Genomic DNA, 21,664 nt, shown 5'->3' on the forward strand with positions numbered 1-21,664 from the left:
CCACAAAACACATACATCAACCCCATAAATTTCATACCCCACCATGAAGAGACCGTCCATCCCCAGCAACAGCCGCACCACGCACCCCATCCCGATACTCACTCCACTCCACCGGCACACTCTCCTCACCCCCACCAAACATATCCACACGACACCGTCTCGGCCCCTCACCAGAACCGCCAACAACACCAGCGCCCACACCCACACCTTCCCAGCTCAACCCCCCACCCCCACCCACCTTGACCTCCTCGCGAATCGCCTGCGGCGGAATCCTATACATGACCAAATACTCGCCCCAATGCAACCACTCGTCCGTACCGCCCATACCCTCCTTCAACAAATCTTTCGCACGAAACACTGGGCCTCGAGCTAAATGTCTCGTATCGACTGTGACGACGCATGTGTCCTCGCCATAGCTACGGGCAAAGTAATTCGCCACGGCGTCGGCGTGGGCGCGGTTGTCATAGACGCTGATGAAGGGGGAGGAGATGTTTGTTTGCTGGTTGAGGTGTGCGAGGCTGAAGCGGGAGAGGCAGGACGTGTGGTTTAGGATTGTGGTGTGGTTTTTTGCGCTGAAGCCTGTGGTGGGCGTGTACCGGGTTTGACTGCTGGGACGGTGGACGCGGTAGACTAGGGCGGGGATGCTGGTTGGAGAGGGTGAGGGGGGGTGGAGAGAGGCTTGCTGTGGAGAGGGCTGGGTATGTTAGTTGGGGGGATGGGGGTAGGAGGGGAAGATAATTTACCGGATGTGCTTGAGGAGAGGGTGTCTGGCATGATTGATGATGGATTGAGAAGTGATGTGATGTGGATTCTGTGAAGAGCTACTGGAATATTGTGATGAGGGCCTTGGGTTGATATGTAGGAAGTCAATGATAGTCAGTGTCTAGAAAAGAGTGTGATTCTCGTAGTGAATGGAGATGGCCTACGCCCTTCTGCGTCTGATATGTCTCCATACCCGCCCTATATATCCATACTTCCTCTCCTCCCCAACAATTTCATTGTCTCAGGCTCCAGGCACCTGAATCAGGGGGAGCTCGCTGGCACTGTTGGCATCCTCTTCCTTATTCGGATATGCACATAGTTTCGTCTGCTCGAGTGTTGACTTGCCGAAACCTCAGCAATGAGATCGAGCTTTGTTGGTGCTGATAGCCTCCCGTTGGATATATCCAGGATCTTGGCTAAGTGCAGGTCAAAGAAAATGCTGTTGTTGGGATCCTCGTTTGGCCGGCGGGGACCGGGGAGCGACATCCGATACAGCCGCTCGGGACGCGTACTTATAATTGTTGCTGTCTCCACTGATACAGCATGGTCTTTAAGAAGCTAACTCGCTACGTGGAGGAGCTGTATGTATCCGTGAGTTGAACGTGGCGATACTGAGGTCTGTGTCGGACTATGAAGCTTTCACGGCAATGTACGGAGAGTGGGAATCGTGGAACAATGATGTAACAACGAAGTTCCACTAAAAATAGTGTATTTGAAAAGCAGACTGTAGGAAGTGAAGAGTGACGAGTTAATGAGAAACGATGAGATCAAAGACACGACAAAACGAATCGTCACTTTATGCAGTCGCTTCCCACTCCATTGAGCCACTGAGTCGGGTCAGCATCGATAATCAAACAAGATAGCCAGCTTATTCCAGACACTAGAAGAACGCCAAAGCACGTTTCCGCTGTGTCATTTCGTGGCAATTCAAGATACCAACGTAGCACAAAACAAACGGACTGATACGCCAAGGGGCAACACATAGTTACCTCCCCGCGCCACACCCGTCCTACCGGCGACAAATCCCAAGAAACAGAATCAAACGTCCATTGCCTCCCGAGTAAACCCAGCCAGCACGCATGCACCTCAGACATACAGCGGAAGCGGGCCTTTGCATTTGGTCTCCTCACCTAGAAAAGGCAGCATACATCAAACCTGCCAACGAACGACACGTCCTTCACACCGCTACTTCTCTCCTGCAGCTACCCACGGAAGAAGTTCAGACAAGACAATCGGTATATGAGAGAGAGAGAGAGAGGAAGAGCAGATAGTCCCGCACACATGGGTCGGCTCAAGTTCCGCGCCGCGCTAAACCCTGTTAGGAAACGCCTGCAGCTCTCCAGAATCGCGAATGTCGAAAAGTTGGCCGACGAACGAACGACAACAGCGAGCGCGAGCGCGAAAACAAACGAGCGCAAGACGGGATACCATACCAATTGCAACAAACAAACAGTAAACACCCTAATTCCCAACACCACTACCTGCACACCCCGCTAATCCACAACCTAGTTCCTCCCCTCACGCATACCAAACCTCCCACCCATCCCACTACCTCTCCCGTCCCTCCACACGCCATACAGCCCAACATGCCATACTTCCGCATAACCCTCATGCGCTCGGGAATCGGCATGCCGCAAAAAACCCAAGGCGTACTGCACGCGCTCGGCCTACGCAAACGAATGACTACAGTCTACCACCCGGTGTCGCAATCCGTGGCTGGGCAAATCATGCGCATCAAGGAATTGGTGGATGTGAAAGAGGTCGAGTACCCCAAGACCAAGGAGCAGATGCGTAAGGAGAGGCGGCCGGAGAAGGGGTATTATGTTGAGATGAGGGCGGGGGGAGGCGATGGGTGTGTTGGAGTAGGTGGGGTAGGAGGGGGGGAAGGAGAGAGGATGGGAGAGGATGGGAGATGGGGTGGAAGAGGGGAGGATGGGGATAAGTAGGATGAGGTGTGAAGTTTTAGTTTTTTTCTTCACAGGAAAGATATTCAGAGAGGGCGATATCGGAATCAAATGTAAATCAAATGCAAGAATAGTGTATACACAAAACTACTTGATAAGAACTACAAAAGCTACATTGCTACATTCTCAAACAAAAACGCCTCATGCATATACGACCCTTCCCGAAGTCCTCAACCAAAAAGACAGGATACTACATTCTTCTATACATCACGCAAGGTTAAGCAACTCAGCAAAGTTCCGGTGCTTAGTCGAACGGATACAAACCTACCAGCACGACTTTTAAAGCACAGACTTACCTGTAATATATACAACTACACATCACAAGCCTACGGTATCAAGGTACTTACCCTCGTGGCACCATCTGGTGCTTACAACTAAATCAAGTCGGGCGTCGTCAAATCCTGTCGTCAGCATCAAACCCAATCAACAAATCATCATACCAGCCCTCACGTACTGACGCGAATCGCGGGACGCATCTCTCTATTTTCAAACTTGCATTAATGATACAATCTCTAACATACAGAGCTTTCAGGAGCTGTTACTAACCTTTTGCGTGATCCCTAAGATATACGTCTTGAAAACAACCCCCTGACCGCCGTAGGAATCGGCGTGAGAGAGTCGGTGATGATTCCGGTCCATGAACAGCCAACGAGAACGCAGAGAGCCAATTCTGGTTTACTTTACTGCAGTCTCACACCCGCCGTACCCTTCTTCTTGGCCTGGTCGTCAAACGCATTGCCCAGTCCACCGCCGCCACTACGACTAGCCTCGAGCGAACTCTCAGCCATCTTCTTCTTCTCAGCAGCAACCTTGTCGAGATGTTTCTTCGTCTTTGTGTTTCCACTGCCCTTGCCGTGGAACTGGTGACTGAGCTGCTTGAAGGCTTCTTTCTGGTTCATCTGGCGGCCGTGCTCGTCGACGTACTTGAGCTCAACGTTGGGTGTGTACTCCTTGTTAAAGAGATCGGCGAGGCGACGGCTCTCTACCATGTCCGCACTGGTGTTGTTCTTGCGGGCCCATTCCTCGCGTTCGCGGGGGGTCATGTTGTTCCAGCGGGCAGAGCCTCGTTCGCGCTCACGAGCAATCTTGCGTTGGCGTTCGGCTTCCGCTTCAGCCTTGAGCTTGTCGGCAAGGAACTTTTGGCGTTCGCGGTAGAGGGTGTTCTTGTCGCTGGCGTCGGACTCCTTGACTAGGCCTCGTTGCTTGAGTAGGGCGAGTGTGGCACCCATACCCTGGTCAATAGTCTTCTCAGCCTCGAGACCAGTCTCGGTAATATCAGCAGAGCGAGCCCGAGATACGCTGCGGTTCCGAGTTTCCTCTGCCTCGGCTGCTTCAGCATAGGATTGGCCCATGTCCACATCACCATCTTCATCAGCGACTCCGATATCACCCATCGACTTGGTTCCCTCGGAGATATGGCTGGACTTCCTACGTTTTCGACGAGCTTCGTCTTCGTCGTCTCCACCAGCACCCAAATTCTGTACGAACTCGGTGGTTTCGTCGATGACCAGACCAGCTTCACCGTCTTCGGTAGAATCGAGCACGTCTGGCTGAGGTGTCGTTGCCTCCTCACGTAGTTGCCGTGCCAAGTCCTCGGGTCGTATCTTCTTGCGCTTCTTGAGGGCTTTCTGACGCTGAGCTGCGAGATTTGCCTGAAGATCATCATCGTCTACGAACGACTCGTCAAAGACCTTTTTCTTCTTCTGCTGTGGTGCAGCGGCTTCACCACCATCAACATCCATGCCATCAACTGCAGTTTCCTCGGCAGGGGCCATGGACCAATCTTCTTCATCTGCAATGTGTTCTCGCTTGGACTTCTTGCTCTTCTTCTTTTTAGGCTTCTTCATCTTGACTTCTGAAACATCCATGTAGTCGCTGGCGGGCGCGTCTTCCTTGAGTATATCCAAGCTGATAGCCACCTTCTTTGGCCTTGTCGCACCTGCAACTTCTGCTTGCATGTCTTCGACTGTACGCCCCTTACCGTCCAGTGTGAACGCCTTGCCCTTCTTGCCTTCAATCTCCTCGTCGTATTGCCCGAGGATCGACTTCTGGCCACCCTCGTCCATGTCATTGGGATCGTACGCACGCTTTCGCTTCTTGGAATCGAGCCGGTCCTGCAGTCGCTCCTTCTCCCTCAGCGCAACCGCCTCCAGCTCGTCTTCGTCTTCGGCATCAACTGCAGTGTCTTTGAGAACAAGAATCTGGTCTTCGTCGTCAAATTGGTCAAGCTCGTGTCCAACTTTGACACCCGCCAGGTCCTTGTCGGTATATTGCATAGCCTCAAGCGCCTGACGCTCACGCTCTTCAAGCTCCTTGCGCATCTGCTCTTCTTTGGCGATCTTCTTCTGACGCTTCTTGCTGCTCTTCAACCATGCCATATCATCGTCGACATCTTCTTCATCAGCAAGCCCCTTGCCCTCGAGCTTTGCAAAACGCGACGCCTTCTCGCGCTCCTTCTTGATCTTAGCAGCACGCTCTTCACGCCTGAGCTTGGCCAGTCTCTCATCCTCCAACTTCCTCCAGTTGTCCGAGGCGGCCGCCTCGCGCGAGTCGATAGTGCTTGCGGGCTCTGCATCGGGATCGTCGTCAACGTGAGCGGGTTTGAAGTCGAGACCTGAGGGTGCTGCGGGCGCTGCAGATGCACTTCCACCGGGAAGAGCAGACATGCCCATAGACAGGCGAATCTTGTTCGCCTCATCGATAGATAGTTTGTCCCCCATGGCGGATGTGGTCGCGTAGTTCAAAGTTGGATCTGTGAATAAATTGCAGTGGGAAAACCGGAATCGCGACTCAGCGGTGTCGTCGTACCGGAAGTAAGTACTTGAAAAAGTAATGCCAATGTTCTGGCAAGTATCAGCTGCCCAGAGAAGTGAATGCGCCGTGCCGATACAGAGGGTAAAGTTGAATGTATCGTTCGTCGTCTGCCCGTAACCTGCGGGCAACATCGCACCTCCGACCCGCCAAGGCACTAACTCACTAGCGTTCCGAGGATCAACCGGGGCGCATAAAAAAAGTTGCGCGCGCCCTTCTATCGTTTCTCACCATCACGACCTGTGTCAGCATCTCCCGGCCACGTTCTTCGGGGCGTGTGACGGTTGAGATACTGACAGTTCGTCCATCATGGAGCTTTCTTACTCTCAATAGAGTGTTTCGGACGACAGGTGCGAAGAACAACTTTGGCATCTTCCGGCAGCCTGAGCTCACCGCAAGGTTTGAGCTCGGTGTATGGTTGTTTGTCAGGCAGACTGATTCCTGATCCCTTTTGCTAGGCCGTTGGCCTTTGATGCTTGGGACTAACCCAGTCAGCTACATATCATTTTTGATGAATAGCTTTATGTGCTTGCGCGAGTTCTTGATGCCGCGTCAAGAGCGGCTGTGAGACCTGACGAATTTGCGCATCTGCCCTGCTTCAGATATCAGACCATTACAACATCTCGAGCAATGGCGTCATGCGGCGTGCAATGCGCTTATATTCAAGTGATCCGCGTCAAGGAACTGTAAGATGCAACTTGCTGTCCTATACCACTCCAGGTCACATGTTTTCGTGTGTATCGTATGCATGTCTCATAGAATGTATATATAATACAGTATTCCAGCTTCAAGAACGGCAAAGTGCGGTCCAAACGCTATGCAAGTATTTGCTGATTGCTCCATATGCATTCCTTTCGTCCCATATGCCCCAACCTTTGAGATGTCAATCCACTCAATTCTGAGATGGAATCTCTCCCCTTGCCAACTTGAGCAGTTCAGCCTCCCTCCGCTCCTTGGCCAACGTATCCGCCATCAGGATCCTATCCGCCTCCGCTCTCTCCCTAGCCTCCTCTAGCTCTTGCATCCTTGCCTTCTCCTCCTCCGTCGGCTGGACTTCTTCCACACCTCCTAGCTTCTCCATCAATGCAGCTATAATTTCGCTGTCCGTCTGATCTCTCATGTTGATCGTAAATGCGGGTTTTGAGCTGTCGGGAACGAGGGTATTGCGCGCGTTCGGTGTGCCTGACGGCGGCGTCGAGTCGGATTGTTGGGCTGTGGGCGAATTTGTGGTACCAGTAGCAGGCTGTGTTTTGTCGCCCATGTAAACGCTGAGGAGTGAAGGACCATCCGCGTCGCTGTGTCTTGAGACTTCCATCGGAATCGAGGGGTTGTGATACTTCATTTTGGGGAGCATGTTGCGCCAGAATTTTCTATTGGTGGTGTGAGCATGCGATCGTGTCCCTAAGCCATGGCTTCCAATCCCCCGTCTCTAGGTCTTGTAGAAGACGTTCAATTCCTTCCGTGCTGTCTGAGCTATGCGACTGCAGGCGTACCTTGCTCCATGGTGTCCTCCGTAGATCTTTGTGCTCATTTCCATGCTAATCTTCGACACCTCTTTGGGTAATACGATTGCGCCTGGTCCAAATCTTATCCATAGTAACTGCGGGCGCTGCCGTCAGCAATCCCTCTGGTACTTCAAAAATCCGGCTCAATCGTGTATTGCAAGCGGCGCATTCGGAGGTGCCTGCGATGGGATTGAACATACCTTCTGCGGTATTCATTAGCCTGGTGCAATTGCATACATGCACTTCCAGATTGCAATTACATACCCTGTGCAATTTGGTCATGCGCTTTAGTGGGTGCACCATGGCTGCTGTGATATGAGTGCTGAATTTGGGTTGCGGAGTTCAAGAGATTCTTAGCGCAGTCACTTCGTAGGTAGCGCGGCTTCATCTTGGCACATTGTGCGGGACATTTGAGCACTCAATATCACCATCTCAAACATGAAAGATAGACATGTTCATGATTAAATGCATCGAATTTTCTTAACGCCTTTCTAGGTATCTGAGTTACAAAAATCCACAGAACATCCCCAGACATATGCTCTACACCTCTCTTCCAGACAGGCATAGACCTTGACAGAACAAGTCCAATTACAACATGGTGTATATCATAACGGCTCTAAAACCGGTTTATATCATTGCAAGTAGGCATTTCATCCTTCTGACAGCATTCGAAGCCCGTATAGAGCGAACTCGCGTTGATTTACTGGGCTGGGCGTGCGCCTGCGCGTACCTCGGCAGGGGTAGGGCCGGACATGCGCTTGCTCCTACAACAATGTTAGAGTGGGTGGAGAACGGCATGGCGATTGTGCTTACATGAACGATCTGCTGAGGAAAGAAATGACGATCATTGGCATCCACGAGGGCATCTTGGCGAACCAAAACGTGGCATGACCGTAAGGAACAGCCAGGTTGTACTGCTGTAGTGTGCCGTTGAAGGGATGGAAGTGACCAGTGTATGGCTCAACCTTCTCGATCTCGTTGTCGATGATGAGCTTCTTGATTGTCTCGGCCGTGGTAGCAGTGCGGTTCAATGGCAGGTAGCGAGCGGTGGGTACGGGCGCAGACTGGTCAGCCAAGGGCTTGGGAATCTGGAAGTAGTACAGCGATGGCGCGCCGACAGACCACGAGTTGCAAAGGACACCTTCGGTTTCGCAGTCAAGGTACGCGAACTTGGGCGCGTCGGGCATGGCGGCGATGAAGGGAAGAGATGCCTGGGTCAATGTTAACGCACGCGCTGGACTGTATCAATGCTATACGTACGTTCCACGCTTTGGTCACGTTTCCGCAGAGGCCAAAGCATGTGTTGTTGCCACCAGTGGTGAAAACAAGCCAATCCTGAGTCGCGGGAGGGCTGGTCGTGGCATCAACCGTCATGACCTCCTTCCAGTTCTCCAGAGTAATCGGATATTGGATTACTTCGGCAACTTTCTCTGCCACCTTGCTGGTCGCTGTGTCGACCGGCGCCGATGGCATCGACGAGATGGATGCCGACACGGCCGCGGTTGCCTTGTTGAAGAAGCCCTTCACCTTGTCGAGGATGGGGATCTGCTCCTCAGCGACAGCAAGCGCCGGGAGGGTAAGGACGAGACCTGATGAGAATCGCATTTTGGGCGTGTATGAAAAGATATGGTGGTGGACGTGCAATCGTTGGTGGGTTGGTGCGCTTACGCTCTTATGCCTGATGATGCCACAGGGTCCAATTGGAGATGGGCAGAGGTAATGTGGGGGAACGGCAGAGGCAAACCACCAAGATAGCGCACAAAGGAGTGATAGGAAGGAGGATGTTTACCCACGAGAAAGAAACGGGGAGCGTGCGATGAACCCTGATCCAAGACTTGTTAATAATACGAAGAATAGGAGATGAAATGAGAGCTAAAGCATGGGGTCACCTTGCTGAGTACACGGGCGTAATTTCTGAAGCATGGACCAGCAAGCCTCCACCCGTTCGTGAGTTCCGAATCAACCGGACGCACAAGATCGATTTACACGCCTACGGATAGGCTAATGTTTACAGCGCCCTTTGAAGCGGGTCTATGAACCACAAGTCGAGACCCGATTTCCAGTGCTTCGACACGTGATTGTGCGAACAGTGCAAACCTCATTCCATACCAATCTCAGCATCCTCCATCCCCTGTCGTGTCATTTCCAAGCCATCGAAGCTCCAATCAGGACGCGCAATATGGGCAGCCAGTGTAAAGAGGAGGTTCTCGCCGCTCTCAGACGTTGAGAGTTGTCGAACAGGAGTACCTATTAGCATATTCAATCTACGCACACCGAAGCACAAACTTGATCAACATACTTTGGTCATGCAGATGCCGTGACACGTTTACCATCATGGAGGTCCTAGAGTCCGATGTCAGCGAGCTATCGAAAGAGTCACGTCCAAGTTCCGTCGCACATTCATGCTCGGTTACTTGTCTCGAGCTCCGTCTTTTGAGCGCTTTCATCAGGTCTTCTTGGAATGCTTGGTTGGGGTCCGGTGGTGCGTCTGCTTTTGTTTTTGCAGGGCCAGCCGTACTACCCTCTGCGAGTTGAGCGCGTTCTCGTTCTTCGACATCTCGACTGTGTGGCGTTTCGTCGTATACTACTCTTTCTCCGCTGGGGTTCTCACTAGTATCTTTCTTTTTGGAGTTAGTTACTTTGCGTAGCTTGAAACCTCCCTTGATATCACTGAGCAAAGCAACCATGGACACGTGTGTGGGGGGTGGTAGGGGACGATTACCTGGAGGAGGCGATGGAGGAGAAGGAGCTTGCGACATGATCGGAGACGGAGCCCGAGATGTGTCTATTGTTTCCACCAACGAAGCTGTATTGGGATCCAGCGGTTCGATAGGCGACTGACATCTATTCAGTTCAAGTGAGTGTACTGATGGTGAAAGTTCACGTGGTGTATCAGGACGCGCAGGTTCGACAGGAGCCTGCCGTTCATCCAAACTAACTGGACGTGTCGATGGTGATATCTCACGAGGTGGAGGCCCAACAGGACTCTCACCTCTGTCCGAGTTACCAGAAAGTGCCGAGGTTGAAACCTCGCGAGGCGGAGGTTCAACAAAACCCTCGCCTCCATCCAAACTATCTGAACGTGCCGAAGGTGAAGAATTAACAAAACCCTCACCTCCACCCAGTCCAATCGACCGGGCCGAAGGTGAACGCTCAACATGAACAGGAACCGGTTTCCTTCTCGGTCTCTCAGTGTTCATAGGCGCTTGAACACGTACCTCAGGAATAGGAGTACCTCTATCCCTCGGGTCCCCCATTTCCCGCTTATCCACTTCCCGTCGTTCTTTCTCTCGATCTGCAGGTCTTTTCAACTTCTCTGGTCGTCTCTGCTCACTCCTACTCCTCTCCAACCGCCTTCCTCCATCTTTATTTGTAGCTCCCCTCTCCCTCTTCCGCCCCCTGACCTCATCCATCCTCTTCTCCACAAAACTTCTCGTTCGATGTCCCGCCTCATGCTCCGCCTTGATATGCCTATACGTTCTCAAAACATGAGCGCCAAAACCCAGTGCCAAACCGGCCTTGGTTTTGTACTTTGGCAAACTGCCAAAGAGCGTGCCATCTGGGCCTCTGGGCAGTCGCTGTGTTGGCGAGTTTGAGGCGCCTACTCGGCCAGCTTGTGGGTCTGAGGGGTGCCCATGAGATTGGCGTTGGTGACGATGACGGTGCTTTGGACGGTCTTCTGAGGTATGACGACGATGACGATGACGGGATGGGTGCGGTGGCACTGCTTTTTTACTTTTGTCTTGTGGATCATGTTCACGCCTTCGAGAGTGAGACCGCTCGTGAGCAGGTTTCCGTGCTGAACGATAAGGCGTTGGAGCTCTCCTGCCTGAAGCCACACTTCCGCGAGACCGTGATCTTGATCGTGGTGGTAGCTCCAAGTCCCGCCACGACGTCTGATACCCACTGCCACCGCTCACTGGCCGATCTGTAGGTGGGTGCAGTGTGTGTGCCGGTCCTGCACCACCTGTCATTTCATACTGAGCGTCGTCATCGAATGGGTTTGAGGGATTCGTATCGTGCACCTGTTGGGGGTGGCTCTTGTCTCGAGATCTGGATTGGGATCTATTACGGAGTCTGCTGTGGGATTCATCTCCTCGTTGCTCATCGTGAGGTTGAGAAGTACGTCGGTGGCGGTCTTCACGGTGATGTCTCCTATGCCGAGATCGAGAGTCATGCCTGTGTTCAAGTCTCTCTCTTGATCCGTGCCTATGTCCATGTCCGTGTCCATGACCCCTCCTCTCTTTCTCCCTACCCCTCTCGCTCTTCTCCTTATTCTTATCCATCTTCCCACTCTTCCTCTTCCTATGCCTGTTCCCCTTTTCTTTCTTCCCCTTCTCCTCCCTCTTCTGCTCCTCCTTGTACCCCCGGTACAACTTCACGCCTTCAATCACACCTTCAATAACCAATCTCCCTGCGCTTTTTTCCTTTCGCTGAGAAATGAGTGTCTGGACTTTTTCTTGCACTTCTTTGCGGAAGGCTTCGTCGTCTGGCATGGGGACTGTGATGGTGGCTGTGGTAAAGAGGAGATGGAGACATGCTGTGGATGTTCAGGGGCAGTAAGTAGGAGAGGTGTGAAGAGGGGATGAGGCACTGGAGTTTGTGAAGGGGTCAAGCAAGCAGAGTTTGTTGGTGGTCAGGCGGTCGGTGGGTGAGTTGTTTGGTGGTTAGATGGGGACAAACAGTGGATATGTGAAGAGTGTGCGTTGGCTTATTGAGCTCTTGGTAGCAAATCGAATACGGCACAAATTCCGTAAATCCATATGCAGACATTTTTGGTTTAAAATAGTATAATTCTATACTTTGGTAATCTCATCCCATCCCATCAAGATCCCGCATCTACCATATTACTGCCAAAATCTCAAATTCCTTATCCCCTCCATCCCCTTCAATCCCCACCACCACCACTCTCCCGCCTCAACCCCTCAAAAAACTTCCTAACCCCATCCTCAGCCTCCTCCCCATCTCCCAAATCATCAAAAACAACAGGTATATGCTCCAGATTATCAACACCGTCCACGCTCACACCAGCCGGTAGAACAGGCCCTGGAGCCATTATGAACGGGAAAAGGGCTGCGGCGTCGGAGTCCACCCCTGGCGACGAAGAGGATGATGACGATGGGGGCGGAAGAAGAAAAGGAAACACACCATCTGTCCATGTATCTTTCGGTACAGTGGTTGGCGGGGCGTTTGTCGTGTTAGTGGTCTTGTTGGCATGTGTCACCGTGATATCCCCCGCCGCCATCGTCGTCGTCGTCGTCGTCGTCGCATTCGCAGACTGCTGTCCGCCAACGCCAGCCAAACCCGATTGACCCTTCACATCCTCACCCTCCCCTCCAGCTTCAGCTCCAATTCTCGAACTGTTTGTCTTCAGCCCCGGGTACAAACTCCCCCAATCAAACAGAATCTCAGTCTGCTGTCCCATGGGTTTGCTTTGTCGTCGCTGTCGCAGAGTAGCAACGTTTTTAGCATCGAATCGCGCAGCCGTGTTCTGCGTGTATGATTTCATGGCATCGACTTGGGCTTTTAGCTCGTCAAGCCAGTGTTTGAGTGCTTGGTTGTTAGGGCCTGGTGTATCGGACATTTCTCCGTGAGATGGTATGGAAGGGGATGAGCGTTTGGTGTATTGTTTTTCTGTTGTGAATACCGCGCCACTGGATTCTCGATCGCTGTCGTTCGCATCGGTAGTAGTAGTTGTACTGCTGGTGTCGTAATAACCTCCAGGTGGCGCCTGGTCTAGATAACTACTGGTGAATTTCACGAGCGTGAATAGCGAATTACTCAGACTATTGAGTCTTTGGAGGAAAGCGGCGAAACTGGCGTCGATACTTTGTGGTGATGATGCTGCTACACTGTTGTTTTCGTCTGTCGTTGTGCTCGTGTCGCTTTCTGTTGTAGCTTGTGTGCTGCTACTGGTATCTTGGGTATCGTTTTCTTCTGGATTGATGGATTGGTACGAGAACCAGCGTTTTTGACGGCGTGTGCGTGGGAGTGTATGGGCGGATATTGCAGCATCTTTTTTGGCATCAGCTTCCATGGTACATGCTGCTCGTTGTTTGTTGGGTGTTTTGGTTCCGTATAGACGTGCTAAATAGGCGTTCAACTCTTTTTGCACTTGTGCATTAGGCTGTTTATTGCCTTGTTGGACATCAACGGCTTGGAGGTTATTTTGCTGGAGAGCCAGTGATGGACTAGGAGTTTTCTGGCCGGTCGTACTTGCATGCATAACGGGGTTGTACTTGCCATCGTTAGCGGCTACTATGCTGCTGGATGCAGTTGAAGACTGTTGCTGCGTCGAGTCTCCGCCATGCCATTGTCCATCATCTCCACCTGTGCTGGAAACCGAGCTGCTAGGGGGTGATGGTGATGACGCGGAATCAGAAGAGGTACCAGCACTAGTATGTCCTTTGTCGGTGCACGCGTTTCGTTGGAAAGTCGGCTTGGATGCTGCCCCTACGTTGTCTCCGAATTGAACTGCGCGGCCTGGATCGCCAAAGACAACATCGTGTGTCTCTGGTGCCACGCAAGTGTTGATACCAGCCAAGTTTGCGACAAAGAGATCGGAATAGGAAGCAAGCGCTGCCTGGGCCACAGCATTGACCTTCGCCGTATCGCGGACGGTCAGATGTTGTGAGGGACTCGGTTTGGAACTCGTAGTTCGCGTGCCCCGTGGGACGATGTTGACGACTATGTTGGTTAGAAATTTAAACTCGCATTGGCGACATAGGACGTCTTGCTTACCTGCACAGTTCATGTACATCTCCCTATTCCCAACTTTATTGAACCTGCTCACAATCAACACCATTTCATCCACTCCAAATCTCTCTACCTAACAGGTCCAAGCAAACAAACAAGTCGTCCTTCCTAATCTCCCAAGTTCTATAGGAACTGTGAAAGGGTACTGGGATTGCAACGGACAGCCCCCAATAATACTCTTAGCGACCTTGAAATTAACGCCTCCGTCACAATTAAAGCTAAGCTGGCAGCTGCCCCCGCCATGTGTTGCTCCGCCTATGATAGACATGTTGTATGTCCCACCTGCTTCGTAGGTAGCGACAGGCGTCCACGGTGTGTTCCATTGGTATCCTTTACAGGCAAAGTTACTCCCGTCGGCGTTGAGGGGATTGAGAATGTTGTAGTCTTTTGGTTCGTTTAATCGGTTGGCATGGGGATCGCGGAGAGGTGACGGATTGCTCATTTGCATGTGAGCGAGCGTGGTTGAGAGCAAAGAAAGCGCGCCGAGCGCTTGGAGGATAGAAAGGCGAGGCATTTTGCAGGAGGATTTCTCCGATTGTCCTCCAGGAACTACTCTTGCAAGTAGCTGAATAGACGGCGAGTTCGCATTAATCGAGCAGACGTGTTTTAACATATCCAAGTTGGTCGCGAGAAGCAAGGGAGTCGAGGTGGCCAGAAGAGAACAAACACGCGTCGAATTCCAATGTCCCGTGGAGACGTGTGCAACTCGATAGACAGAAGAAGATAGTCAACAGATTGGGGAACTGGATCTGTGGAGACGAATTGAGAATCATGCGAGATTGAACAGGATATGGGTAACAAGCAACCCGTACACGTGTACTAAAGATACCGTGCCGACTCTGCATATAATCCTCAAGATCATGAAGTGTCCATTAGAAGCGCGTCCCGTGAATCGATGAGCTTAGGAATGACTCTTCTCGTATCACCGAACATTCTACCCGTTCCACCCAGCCACATGATGCAAAAAAGCTTCGCATGTTGGCAAAGCTTGTCCCAGAACTCCATTGGAATGCCTGTATACATCCATCTAGTCCACCTTGGTTCCGTCGTTACACCTTCATTATTCCCTATCCCCCCCAGATACCCGGTTACCCCATATATGTGCCCTATTCTTTCTTCTTGACCTCCCCTTTGGTGACCTTGACGCCCTTGCCCCGGAAGTCATTCGCATTTGGGCCGTCGCTCTTGCCGAGACCCAGCTCTTCGGCCTCTCTTTCCAGCTGTTGTTTTTGCTTCTTAGCCGCGGCGTTGAGCAGGTATGGGCGGATGAGAAGGTAGGCGCCGATGATGGCGATGATGCGGACCCAGCGCTGGGCCGTCATTTCCTCCAAAGACTTGATTCCATTGTTGACGAAGCGGTTCTTCCACTCGACGACGTTCTCGATTACGTAGTCCATTCTGGAGGTGTGAAAGGTAGTTTGGGTGGAAGTTGAGGTGTGCTTTGCGACAAGAGGGTCGTTGCGCAGTGTAGATTGGGGTTTGCGCTCGTAGGGGTGTGGTTTTGGCGGTACAAGTGTGGATTAGAAAGTCTAAAATTTAATCTACAATGTTGCTTGTAGGGAGAATTCGGTCAGATTGCGACAACAGCAAAGGAAGTTATCGCGCGCAATAAATCACTCACAGCAAGCGTGGACCCAGCGAAGTCGCCGGGGTTGGCAGAACATTTGAGCCACCCGACTCATGGGCGGTGTCTTCCGAGGCCCCCACCATCGGCCCGCTTCCAGTCGCGTCACGTCTGGCACCGCAACAGCGCCTCGATCACTCACAACCAAGTTAATTGCAAACAAATGGCGTCGAATGATGCCGAAGTAGAGCGCGAGGAGGTTTGCAGGTCCTTTATAGAGTAATATCAAGGGTAAAACTGACAAACCCCAGCGTCTCAAATCCGCTCTCTGGTACTCCATCGGCCAATTCATCGACGAAAAGTCACTAGAAAACGACCTGAATGCTACCCCACAATACATCGGTGCCCTCACTGAGCTAGTCTATACTCAAATTGGTATATATCAGTCTCGAGTATTTGCCAAGAGTGGACTAACATGCTTATAGCAAACACCGCCCGGGACCTGGAAGTCTTCTCCAAACACGCCGGCCGCAAGACAATCAACCCAGATGACGTACTACTCCTCGGACGACGAAATGAGCAACTACAAGCTATGCTAGAGAAGGAGCTAGAGGACATCAGAGCAGCAGAGGGGAGAAAGGCAGATGGACAACCGGCCCCTACCCGTGCGCAACCAACTACAGCTGCGGCTGGGAAAAAGAGAGGCAGACCTGCTGGTGCGGGTAAGGGCAAGGCGAAAGCTTGAAGAGTATACATGTGTTTTAGCTTGGACTTATACTGGAGTATGGAGTTATGGTATGATACCCTTAAGTACGTTGAACACGGCTCACTTAGACAATTCATCAACATGTGAACATCACTGGAAACTCGATTCAAATTTATTTACAGAAACGAATAGTATATCTCCTTCTTCCTCTTTGTGTCTTCCACGCGAGAGAAGAAACAAGCCTCGCTTTTGTAACAATGCGTGTACCATATACACACGTCCATCAACAGCACATTGCACACTCATATCCCAGCCACGCTTCTTCAAGCAAGCAGAGACGTACCATATTACATCGCATCATGTATCACCCCCAGCGCCAGCACCAGTGTCAAAATCATATAAAACCCCATTACTACTCTACGCCACTCTACCCATCATCCCAATCCTTTCACGATAAACTTTCCTCCCCACGACAACACAAAATGCTGACACCCACCCCCCTGCTCCTACTTCTCCTTCCCACGCTCGCCCTATCCGCCTGCTGCTATCCAGATATCTACACCACCTGTGGCGACGGAACTCAAGGAACACCCCGTTGCGGGATCGGAAACTGCAATATCTTTGGTTGTGCGTGTGATGGTGGTAAGTTTCATTCGAACAGTCATCGGCAGGACTGATGGCTAGGTAATGGAGAGTCAATGAGAAGCCTTAGGTTGCCGACCGTATACGCTCGAGGGATGTATTGAGAGAAACGCAAATAGAACGTATGGGTTTTATGTGCTACAGAGGGCAGAGGAGGAGTGTAGGGGGGAGAGGAAGGATGCTGAGGTGAGTAGTATATGTCTATGGAGTCTGATCTCTATGTTTATGAGGACTAGAAGCTGACTAACGTCGTGGTTAGGCGAGACGTAAAAATGCGTTTGCTATTTTAGAAGAGGGTGTATAGGAGAGGAAAACACGTAAGAGTTTGTTTTCAGTATTGAATATTGGCCATTAATTATTACGTGTCATCGTCGTCTTAACTATAGTACAGTCTGCATCTCCTGTATTCAACTTTGTTTCCTCCCATTCGTCGTTGTCGTCCTCCCCCTTCCATATGGTATAATGCATCAAGGTCGTTATAAAAGTACAGGGTGAAAAGGAAAATTATGTGCCTCATGGCGTAATTGAGACTGGGTCAGACTAGTCCATCAGATCCAGTATCAACTGATTGGGAAGATATTGTTCGCTGAATGGTTTAGTAGTTTGTGGCGCTGCCATACTGGTTGGTGGTGCCGTTGGCTGCGTAGCCGGCACCAGGAGCAACGTGGGGAGCAGTGTGATAACCACCAGTGACGGGCTTGTTGCTGTCGTAGGCGTTGGGAGAAGCGACGGTGGAGCCAGTGTAGGCAGTATCGTGGCTGGGGCGGTAGTCGTGAGCGGCAGCAGGGGCGGCAAGACCTCCAGCAGTGGCAGTAGGGATGGTGCCAACCTCAGGGTCGCGGTGGCCAGTGGTCCTGGCGGCCTTCTTGCGCTGCCAGAACTTCATGCGGGAACCGGCAGTATAGCCGTTGCTGGGACCAGGACCAAAAGCCTTCTCCTTCTTGTGGTGGCGCATAAGAAGGACCTGGACAAGGGCGCTGAGAAGGAAGAGGACGGCGCCGATGATAGCGACGGCCATGCAGGCGGTGTTGAGCTTGCAGATCGTACCAAGGGAGGCGGCGTAAGTGATTTGGTCGCCTTGGCCGTTGGAGCCAAAGCCCTGCTTGGAGCTTGCAGGGCCGTTACCAAGGGGAGTTTGGACGTTGCCCTTGCAGCTGGATGCACCGTCACGTGTTAGGACTGCGATGGCGATCATGGCGCCGCAGCAGAGAAGGTTGAAGAGTATGCCGAGGAAGGCGAAGATTTTCTGATTAATAAATTAGTATGATTTCTATCGAATGTGAAAGTTTTTGTTCTCACCTTTCCACCGAGGCAGCATGTCAATAGGACAGCGAAAATGGTGTACAAGACAACGGCACCGGATAGACCAGTGACGGCCTTTTGCCAGGTAGGAATGCGAGCATCGCGATCAGCCTCTACAGCGAGGAAGTAGCTGTAGATTCCCAATACAACCGCCGCGCAGGCAAACTCGAGCGCATACAGCGCAGTCGAGCCAAACTTGAGTGCAGCACCGCCGAAACCCATGGTCGCAAACACCAGCTCGAAGGTGGAGTGAAGTGAGGGAAAGAGGGCCAGATAGTTTTAGGTGAGAGGTTGACAGATCAGAAGATTGTGTGATGATGGGATGCAAGTAAAAGTTTGACGGACCATGGATTTATGTCGTCTCTCTTTGAACAATGCCAGGGCCGATGACGCAGCCTCACAGTCGACTTCACATCATGGCCGAGCGCTGTGACTGCCCTGTTCCGACACGTTTTCTGTCGATCCCCGTGCGTCAGCCACAACTAGCGCCGCGCCTCTAGCTCTGAACCCTGCTTCTTCCTCACGCCGCGGCCCAAAACAACGTCATAATTTGAGCCTTTCAACCAAACAGCGAACAACGTCAGTCCCCATCCATGACCGAAAGTTTCGCCGGAGCAGCAGCAACAAAAACTCAATTCCCACCAGCTTCCGGTACGACAGCGTGTCGTGATGCCGCCAAGCCTGGCACTTGGAGATGATCCTCCTGGACTGACTGGACCCAGGTGTTCGTTGGAAATTTGTTTTCTTTTTCAAATGCATGCCAAATACCGTTCATCTCATGACATAGTGATCCGGCTTGTCCGGAGCGCAGCCACAGTCTGACAGGCACGGCTACGGTGCGCGGCAGGGTATGATACAAACGGGTAATCCCTTGCATACCTTCAGGGCTTTGTTGAGACGACATGCGACCATCACATCTGAAGTCGGAGAAATATACAAGACAGGTCCATGGCTAGGCCCTTTCGTTGTCCTCCGATTCAAGTCACGTATCGATATTTACCGAGTGCTCTCACGATCCGTCCAGTCGTTTCAGTCATATCCGATGGCCATGACGCGCTACTATCGTTCCAGGCTTCTTTGCTTTGCTGTGTCACGCAGCTAGCGAAACCTGATCGTCTTCCCCGGACATTGCTGTGCTACTGCGTGTGCTGCGAACCCCACGGATATCACTCTTAGCGGGCGATCAATGGTAATGCAGTGCCGGTCAAGCTTGGTGGTGTGACGTCGTCTAAGCACCGATGATTGTCGGTGAGGGGGCTTAGCGTCGTCATGATTCATCCGTTACTTCCGCATCGTCAGGCTGCATTGGAGTCGTGTCTGGGTTGGCAAAGAACCTGTGTCGATGGGCAGAACAAAAATCTCTGGCATCCACGAGTTACCTACTTTGCGTAAATAGGTGTCGAGAGTCGTGGGGTGGAGGCTGGATATGAAACCACTTCGCAGTGGAGCTCAACGTCTTCCACTACAACGAGGTGTGCGAGCCAGCGGATGCCTGCCATTAAAGCAGCACGGTCTGCATACTGAAGCGAGTGATTTACCCGCTGCAGAATCGATGCAGAAATATTGATACTCAAAGGATACCGAGAGGTACCCGTGGCACAACTATCGCTATACAAATACCGCTGCTCGCTATTACATGCCGATTAGTCTACAGACAAAATAGCACTTTAGTTCAAACTCCTTGGATTTATACATGTACCTCAAAGTTATGTGTGCTCAAGCAGGGAGCCCAATAACTGTAATCCCAACACCAGCCACACAACACAACCCTATACTCGCCCAGACGACATATACAGACAGCGAAACCACCATAATACCTCCTCCATCATCCCAGTGTAAGCCACAACTATTATTCTGGTACGCATATTGTGCCGCGATAGAAAATTTAGAGAATGCGGGAGGCCATGCGGCGACAACAAGCTTTGCGACATGGAAAACCCGATAGGTTCAGGGCGCGACAATGGAGTTAAACATGAGTCGAAAGATGGGTTATGTGGTTGATATTGGTGATACGTTACAGTTATACGGACAGTGGAGCATATTTTGGAGAATGTCAAGGTATTCTTGCTCTGGATTGGACTACAGTAACGGGGTTCCCCGTTGTCCTCCTCTAGTCAAATTCGCTACGAGAAGCAATTGACACAATTTACAATCGGCCGAGATTAAACTCTATATAGAGAGAACTCCATACAACGATATGTAAATTGCAGAACTTGGAAGCCCCAGAATAGTGTCTAACCATGACGTGTGGGGGGCCTTGGAATGTGACCAGTAGGTGGAGATTCAGTAGAACCCACACACCCAAAGTCACATGTTTCACGCTTGAAATGATTAGCTTATGCGGTATAAAAGATTACAAACATCTTACCTTCTCCATGGCGGCTTCATCAGAGCGTGCTTTTGTGGGGGGCCGAGAGGGAGGATGAGTGCCGGTAGAAGGAGTAGTGCCCTCACACTGTACACCGTTACATGCATCCTTGTAATGGTTAGCTTATGCGGACTATAAAAGATTACAAAGATCTCACACTGTCTCTAACGGCGTTTTTAAAGTGTGCATTTGGGACAGCGGCCGCAAGACCCAATAGTGCAGCACAAACGATAAGAAACTTCATGATGAAGAGAATAGATAAGAGAACTTGTTGAAGGTAGTTTTGATTGGAGGAGGAGGATGTTGTTGAATAGCAATTCCGGGGTGTGAAGAGATCTCATTTTATGTTCATTCTGTGTGTCGGATTACAACCATAGCACGCGCCACCAGGGGGTTGATCGAACCTTACAACGTGTATACCGCCAATCTTTCGGTAATTACCATTCAATCGTATTACTCCATAAGACTGTGTCGTAGCTGAGAGTAAATAAAACTTTGACAGTTGTTCAGTCGATATCACGAGTGAATGATGTCAAATCTTGGGGCCTGTCAAGCCAGGGGTTGTTCCTTCCTGCAGTAGGGAACCTGGGTAGAAGTTCTGTTAGGTGACGGTATCAAATTCGTTCCCTATCATCGTTTGGTATCGTTTGGTATCGTTTGGGAGCCGTGGTTTTGGGGGTCGCTGTCCCAATGCGGTTGACTGTACCATGGTATCATTTCCTTCGCGCGCACACTGGAAGGGGATCTTGGGTAACCAACACCATCAATACCAAGGCAGCATGGATTGAATGAAAGGCAGAATAGAGGAAATGATACTGGCTGTGTTGAGTATTACATATAGAGCCGGTTCGCACGCAATGGAGTGAATTGCATGGAGAATTGGCAGACATGCGGTTGTAATCCGGTCCGCCGCGGGCCTAATCCGGTCTGCTGTGGTCCTAATCCAGTCCGCAACAGTCTTAATCAGGCCTGCCGTAGTCCTAATCCAGTCTGCTGCGGTTCCAAGGTTCTGATCCGGTCCGCCGCGGTCCGCCGCGGTCCTGATAATGTTCAGCACCACTGTGTTCTCTTATGAGCCGTGACTCTGACTCGAGCTATCGATAACGGGAGACTTACTCCAACGACAACCAAAAACATTGATACCTATCATTATTTATCTTATCAATAAGATGTTTTCCGACAAAGTTTCTAGAGAACGTTCTGGCTTCTTGATACTACTCTTTGTCTTGAGTGTTTTTATATCGTATATATGGCCGAAGTCTATTACCTCTACAGATGATCCTT

The 21,664-nt window shown here is 51.2% G+C and overlaps 12 protein-coding genes across 12 annotated transcripts; 3 read left to right on the top strand and 9 right to left on the bottom strand.

The window, feature by feature from the left end:
* Positions 1-2,348: 2,348 nt before the first annotated feature.
* Positions 2,349-3,104, top strand: PtrM4_102200 (mitochondrial 54S ribosomal protein uL30m; the record flags this gene model as incomplete). Its single annotated transcript, XM_001936350.2, has 2 exons — positions 2,349-2,553; positions 3,052-3,104. 2 exons carry the CDS (start codon positions 2,349-2,351, stop codon positions 3,102-3,104), a joined length of 258 nt encoding a protein of 85 aa, XP_001936385.2.
* Positions 3,105-3,406: 302 nt separating this feature from the next.
* Positions 3,407-5,671, bottom strand: PtrM4_102210 (DNA binding protein SART-1; the record flags this gene model as incomplete). Its single annotated transcript, XM_001936349.2, has 1 exon — positions 3,407-5,671. One exon carries the CDS (start codon positions 5,669-5,671, stop codon positions 3,407-3,409), a length of 2,265 nt encoding a protein of 754 aa, XP_001936384.2.
* A 758-nt stretch (positions 5,672-6,429) lies between these two features.
* PtrM4_102220 (mitochondrial 54S ribosomal protein mL61) lies at positions 6,430-6,879 on the bottom strand (the record flags this gene model as incomplete). The annotated part of the gene is made up of 1 exon (XM_001936348.2): positions 6,430-6,879. One exon carries the CDS (start codon positions 6,877-6,879, stop codon positions 6,430-6,432), a length of 450 nt encoding a protein of 149 aa, XP_001936383.2.
* Positions 6,880-7,742: 863 nt separating this feature from the next.
* Positions 7,743-8,647, bottom strand: PtrM4_102230 (Tymo-45kd-70kd domain containing protein; the record flags this gene model as incomplete). The annotated part of the gene is made up of 3 exons (XM_001936347.2): positions 7,743-7,806; positions 7,856-8,253; positions 8,303-8,647. 3 exons carry the CDS (start codon positions 8,645-8,647, stop codon positions 7,743-7,745), a joined length of 807 nt encoding a protein of 268 aa, XP_001936382.1.
* Positions 8,648-9,140: 493 nt separating this feature from the next.
* PtrM4_102240 (WH2 domain containing protein) lies at positions 9,141-9,729 on the bottom strand (the record flags this gene model as incomplete). Its single annotated transcript, XM_066107462.1, has 2 exons — positions 9,141-9,289; positions 9,342-9,729. 2 exons carry the CDS (start codon positions 9,727-9,729, stop codon positions 9,141-9,143), a joined length of 537 nt encoding a protein of 178 aa, XP_065961911.1.
* A 1,283-nt stretch (positions 9,730-11,012) lies between these two features.
* PtrM4_102250 (PRP38-assoc multi-domain protein) lies at positions 11,013-11,219 on the bottom strand (the record flags this gene model as incomplete). Its single annotated transcript, XM_066107463.1, has 1 exon — positions 11,013-11,219. One exon carries the CDS (start codon positions 11,217-11,219, stop codon positions 11,013-11,015), a length of 207 nt encoding a protein of 68 aa, XP_065961912.1.
* A 2,652-nt stretch (positions 11,220-13,871) lies between these two features.
* Positions 13,872-14,312, bottom strand: PtrM4_102260 (uncharacterized protein; the record flags this gene model as incomplete). Its single annotated transcript, XM_001936345.2, has 1 exon — positions 13,872-14,312. One exon carries the CDS (start codon positions 14,310-14,312, stop codon positions 13,872-13,874), a length of 441 nt encoding a protein of 146 aa, XP_001936380.2.
* A 592-nt stretch (positions 14,313-14,904) lies between these two features.
* PtrM4_102270 (PGA2 domain containing protein) lies at positions 14,905-15,195 on the bottom strand (the record flags this gene model as incomplete). The annotated part of the gene is made up of 1 exon (XM_066107464.1): positions 14,905-15,195. The coding sequence occupies one exon, from the start codon at positions 15,193-15,195 to the stop codon at positions 14,905-14,907; it is 291 nt and encodes a 96-aa protein (XP_065961913.1).
* A 390-nt stretch (positions 15,196-15,585) lies between these two features.
* Positions 15,586-16,107, top strand: PtrM4_102280 (uncharacterized protein; the record flags this gene model as incomplete). Its single annotated transcript, XM_001936343.2, has 3 exons — positions 15,586-15,621; positions 15,674-15,797; positions 15,848-16,107. 3 exons carry the CDS (start codon positions 15,586-15,588, stop codon positions 16,105-16,107), a joined length of 420 nt encoding a protein of 139 aa, XP_001936378.1.
* Positions 16,108-16,550: 443 nt separating this feature from the next.
* On the top strand, positions 16,551-16,745 carry PtrM4_102290 (uncharacterized protein; the record flags this gene model as incomplete). The annotated part of the gene is made up of 1 exon (XM_001936342.2): positions 16,551-16,745. One exon carries the CDS (start codon positions 16,551-16,553, stop codon positions 16,743-16,745), a length of 195 nt encoding a protein of 64 aa, XP_001936377.2.
* A 560-nt stretch (positions 16,746-17,305) lies between these two features.
* On the bottom strand, positions 17,306-18,234 carry PtrM4_102300 (Atrophin-1 multi-domain protein; the record flags this gene model as incomplete). Its single annotated transcript, XM_001936341.2, has 2 exons — positions 17,306-17,956; positions 18,010-18,234. The coding sequence occupies 2 exons, from the start codon at positions 18,232-18,234 to the stop codon at positions 17,306-17,308; spliced, it is 876 nt and encodes a 291-aa protein (XP_001936376.2).
* A 2,012-nt stretch (positions 18,235-20,246) lies between these two features.
* Positions 20,247-20,624, bottom strand: PtrM4_102310 (uncharacterized protein; the record flags this gene model as incomplete). Its single annotated transcript, XM_066107465.1, has 3 exons — positions 20,247-20,333; positions 20,381-20,488; positions 20,538-20,624. 3 exons carry the CDS (start codon positions 20,622-20,624, stop codon positions 20,247-20,249), a joined length of 282 nt encoding a protein of 93 aa, XP_065961914.1.
* Between the last annotated feature and the right edge of the window lie 1,040 nt (positions 20,625-21,664).

Source organism: Pyrenophora tritici-repentis, chromosome 5, assembly GCF_003171515.1.
Source record: "Pyrenophora tritici-repentis strain M4 chromosome 5, whole genome shotgun sequence".
NCBI classification, from domain to species: domain Eukaryota; kingdom Fungi; phylum Ascomycota; class Dothideomycetes; order Pleosporales; family Pleosporaceae; genus Pyrenophora; species Pyrenophora tritici-repentis.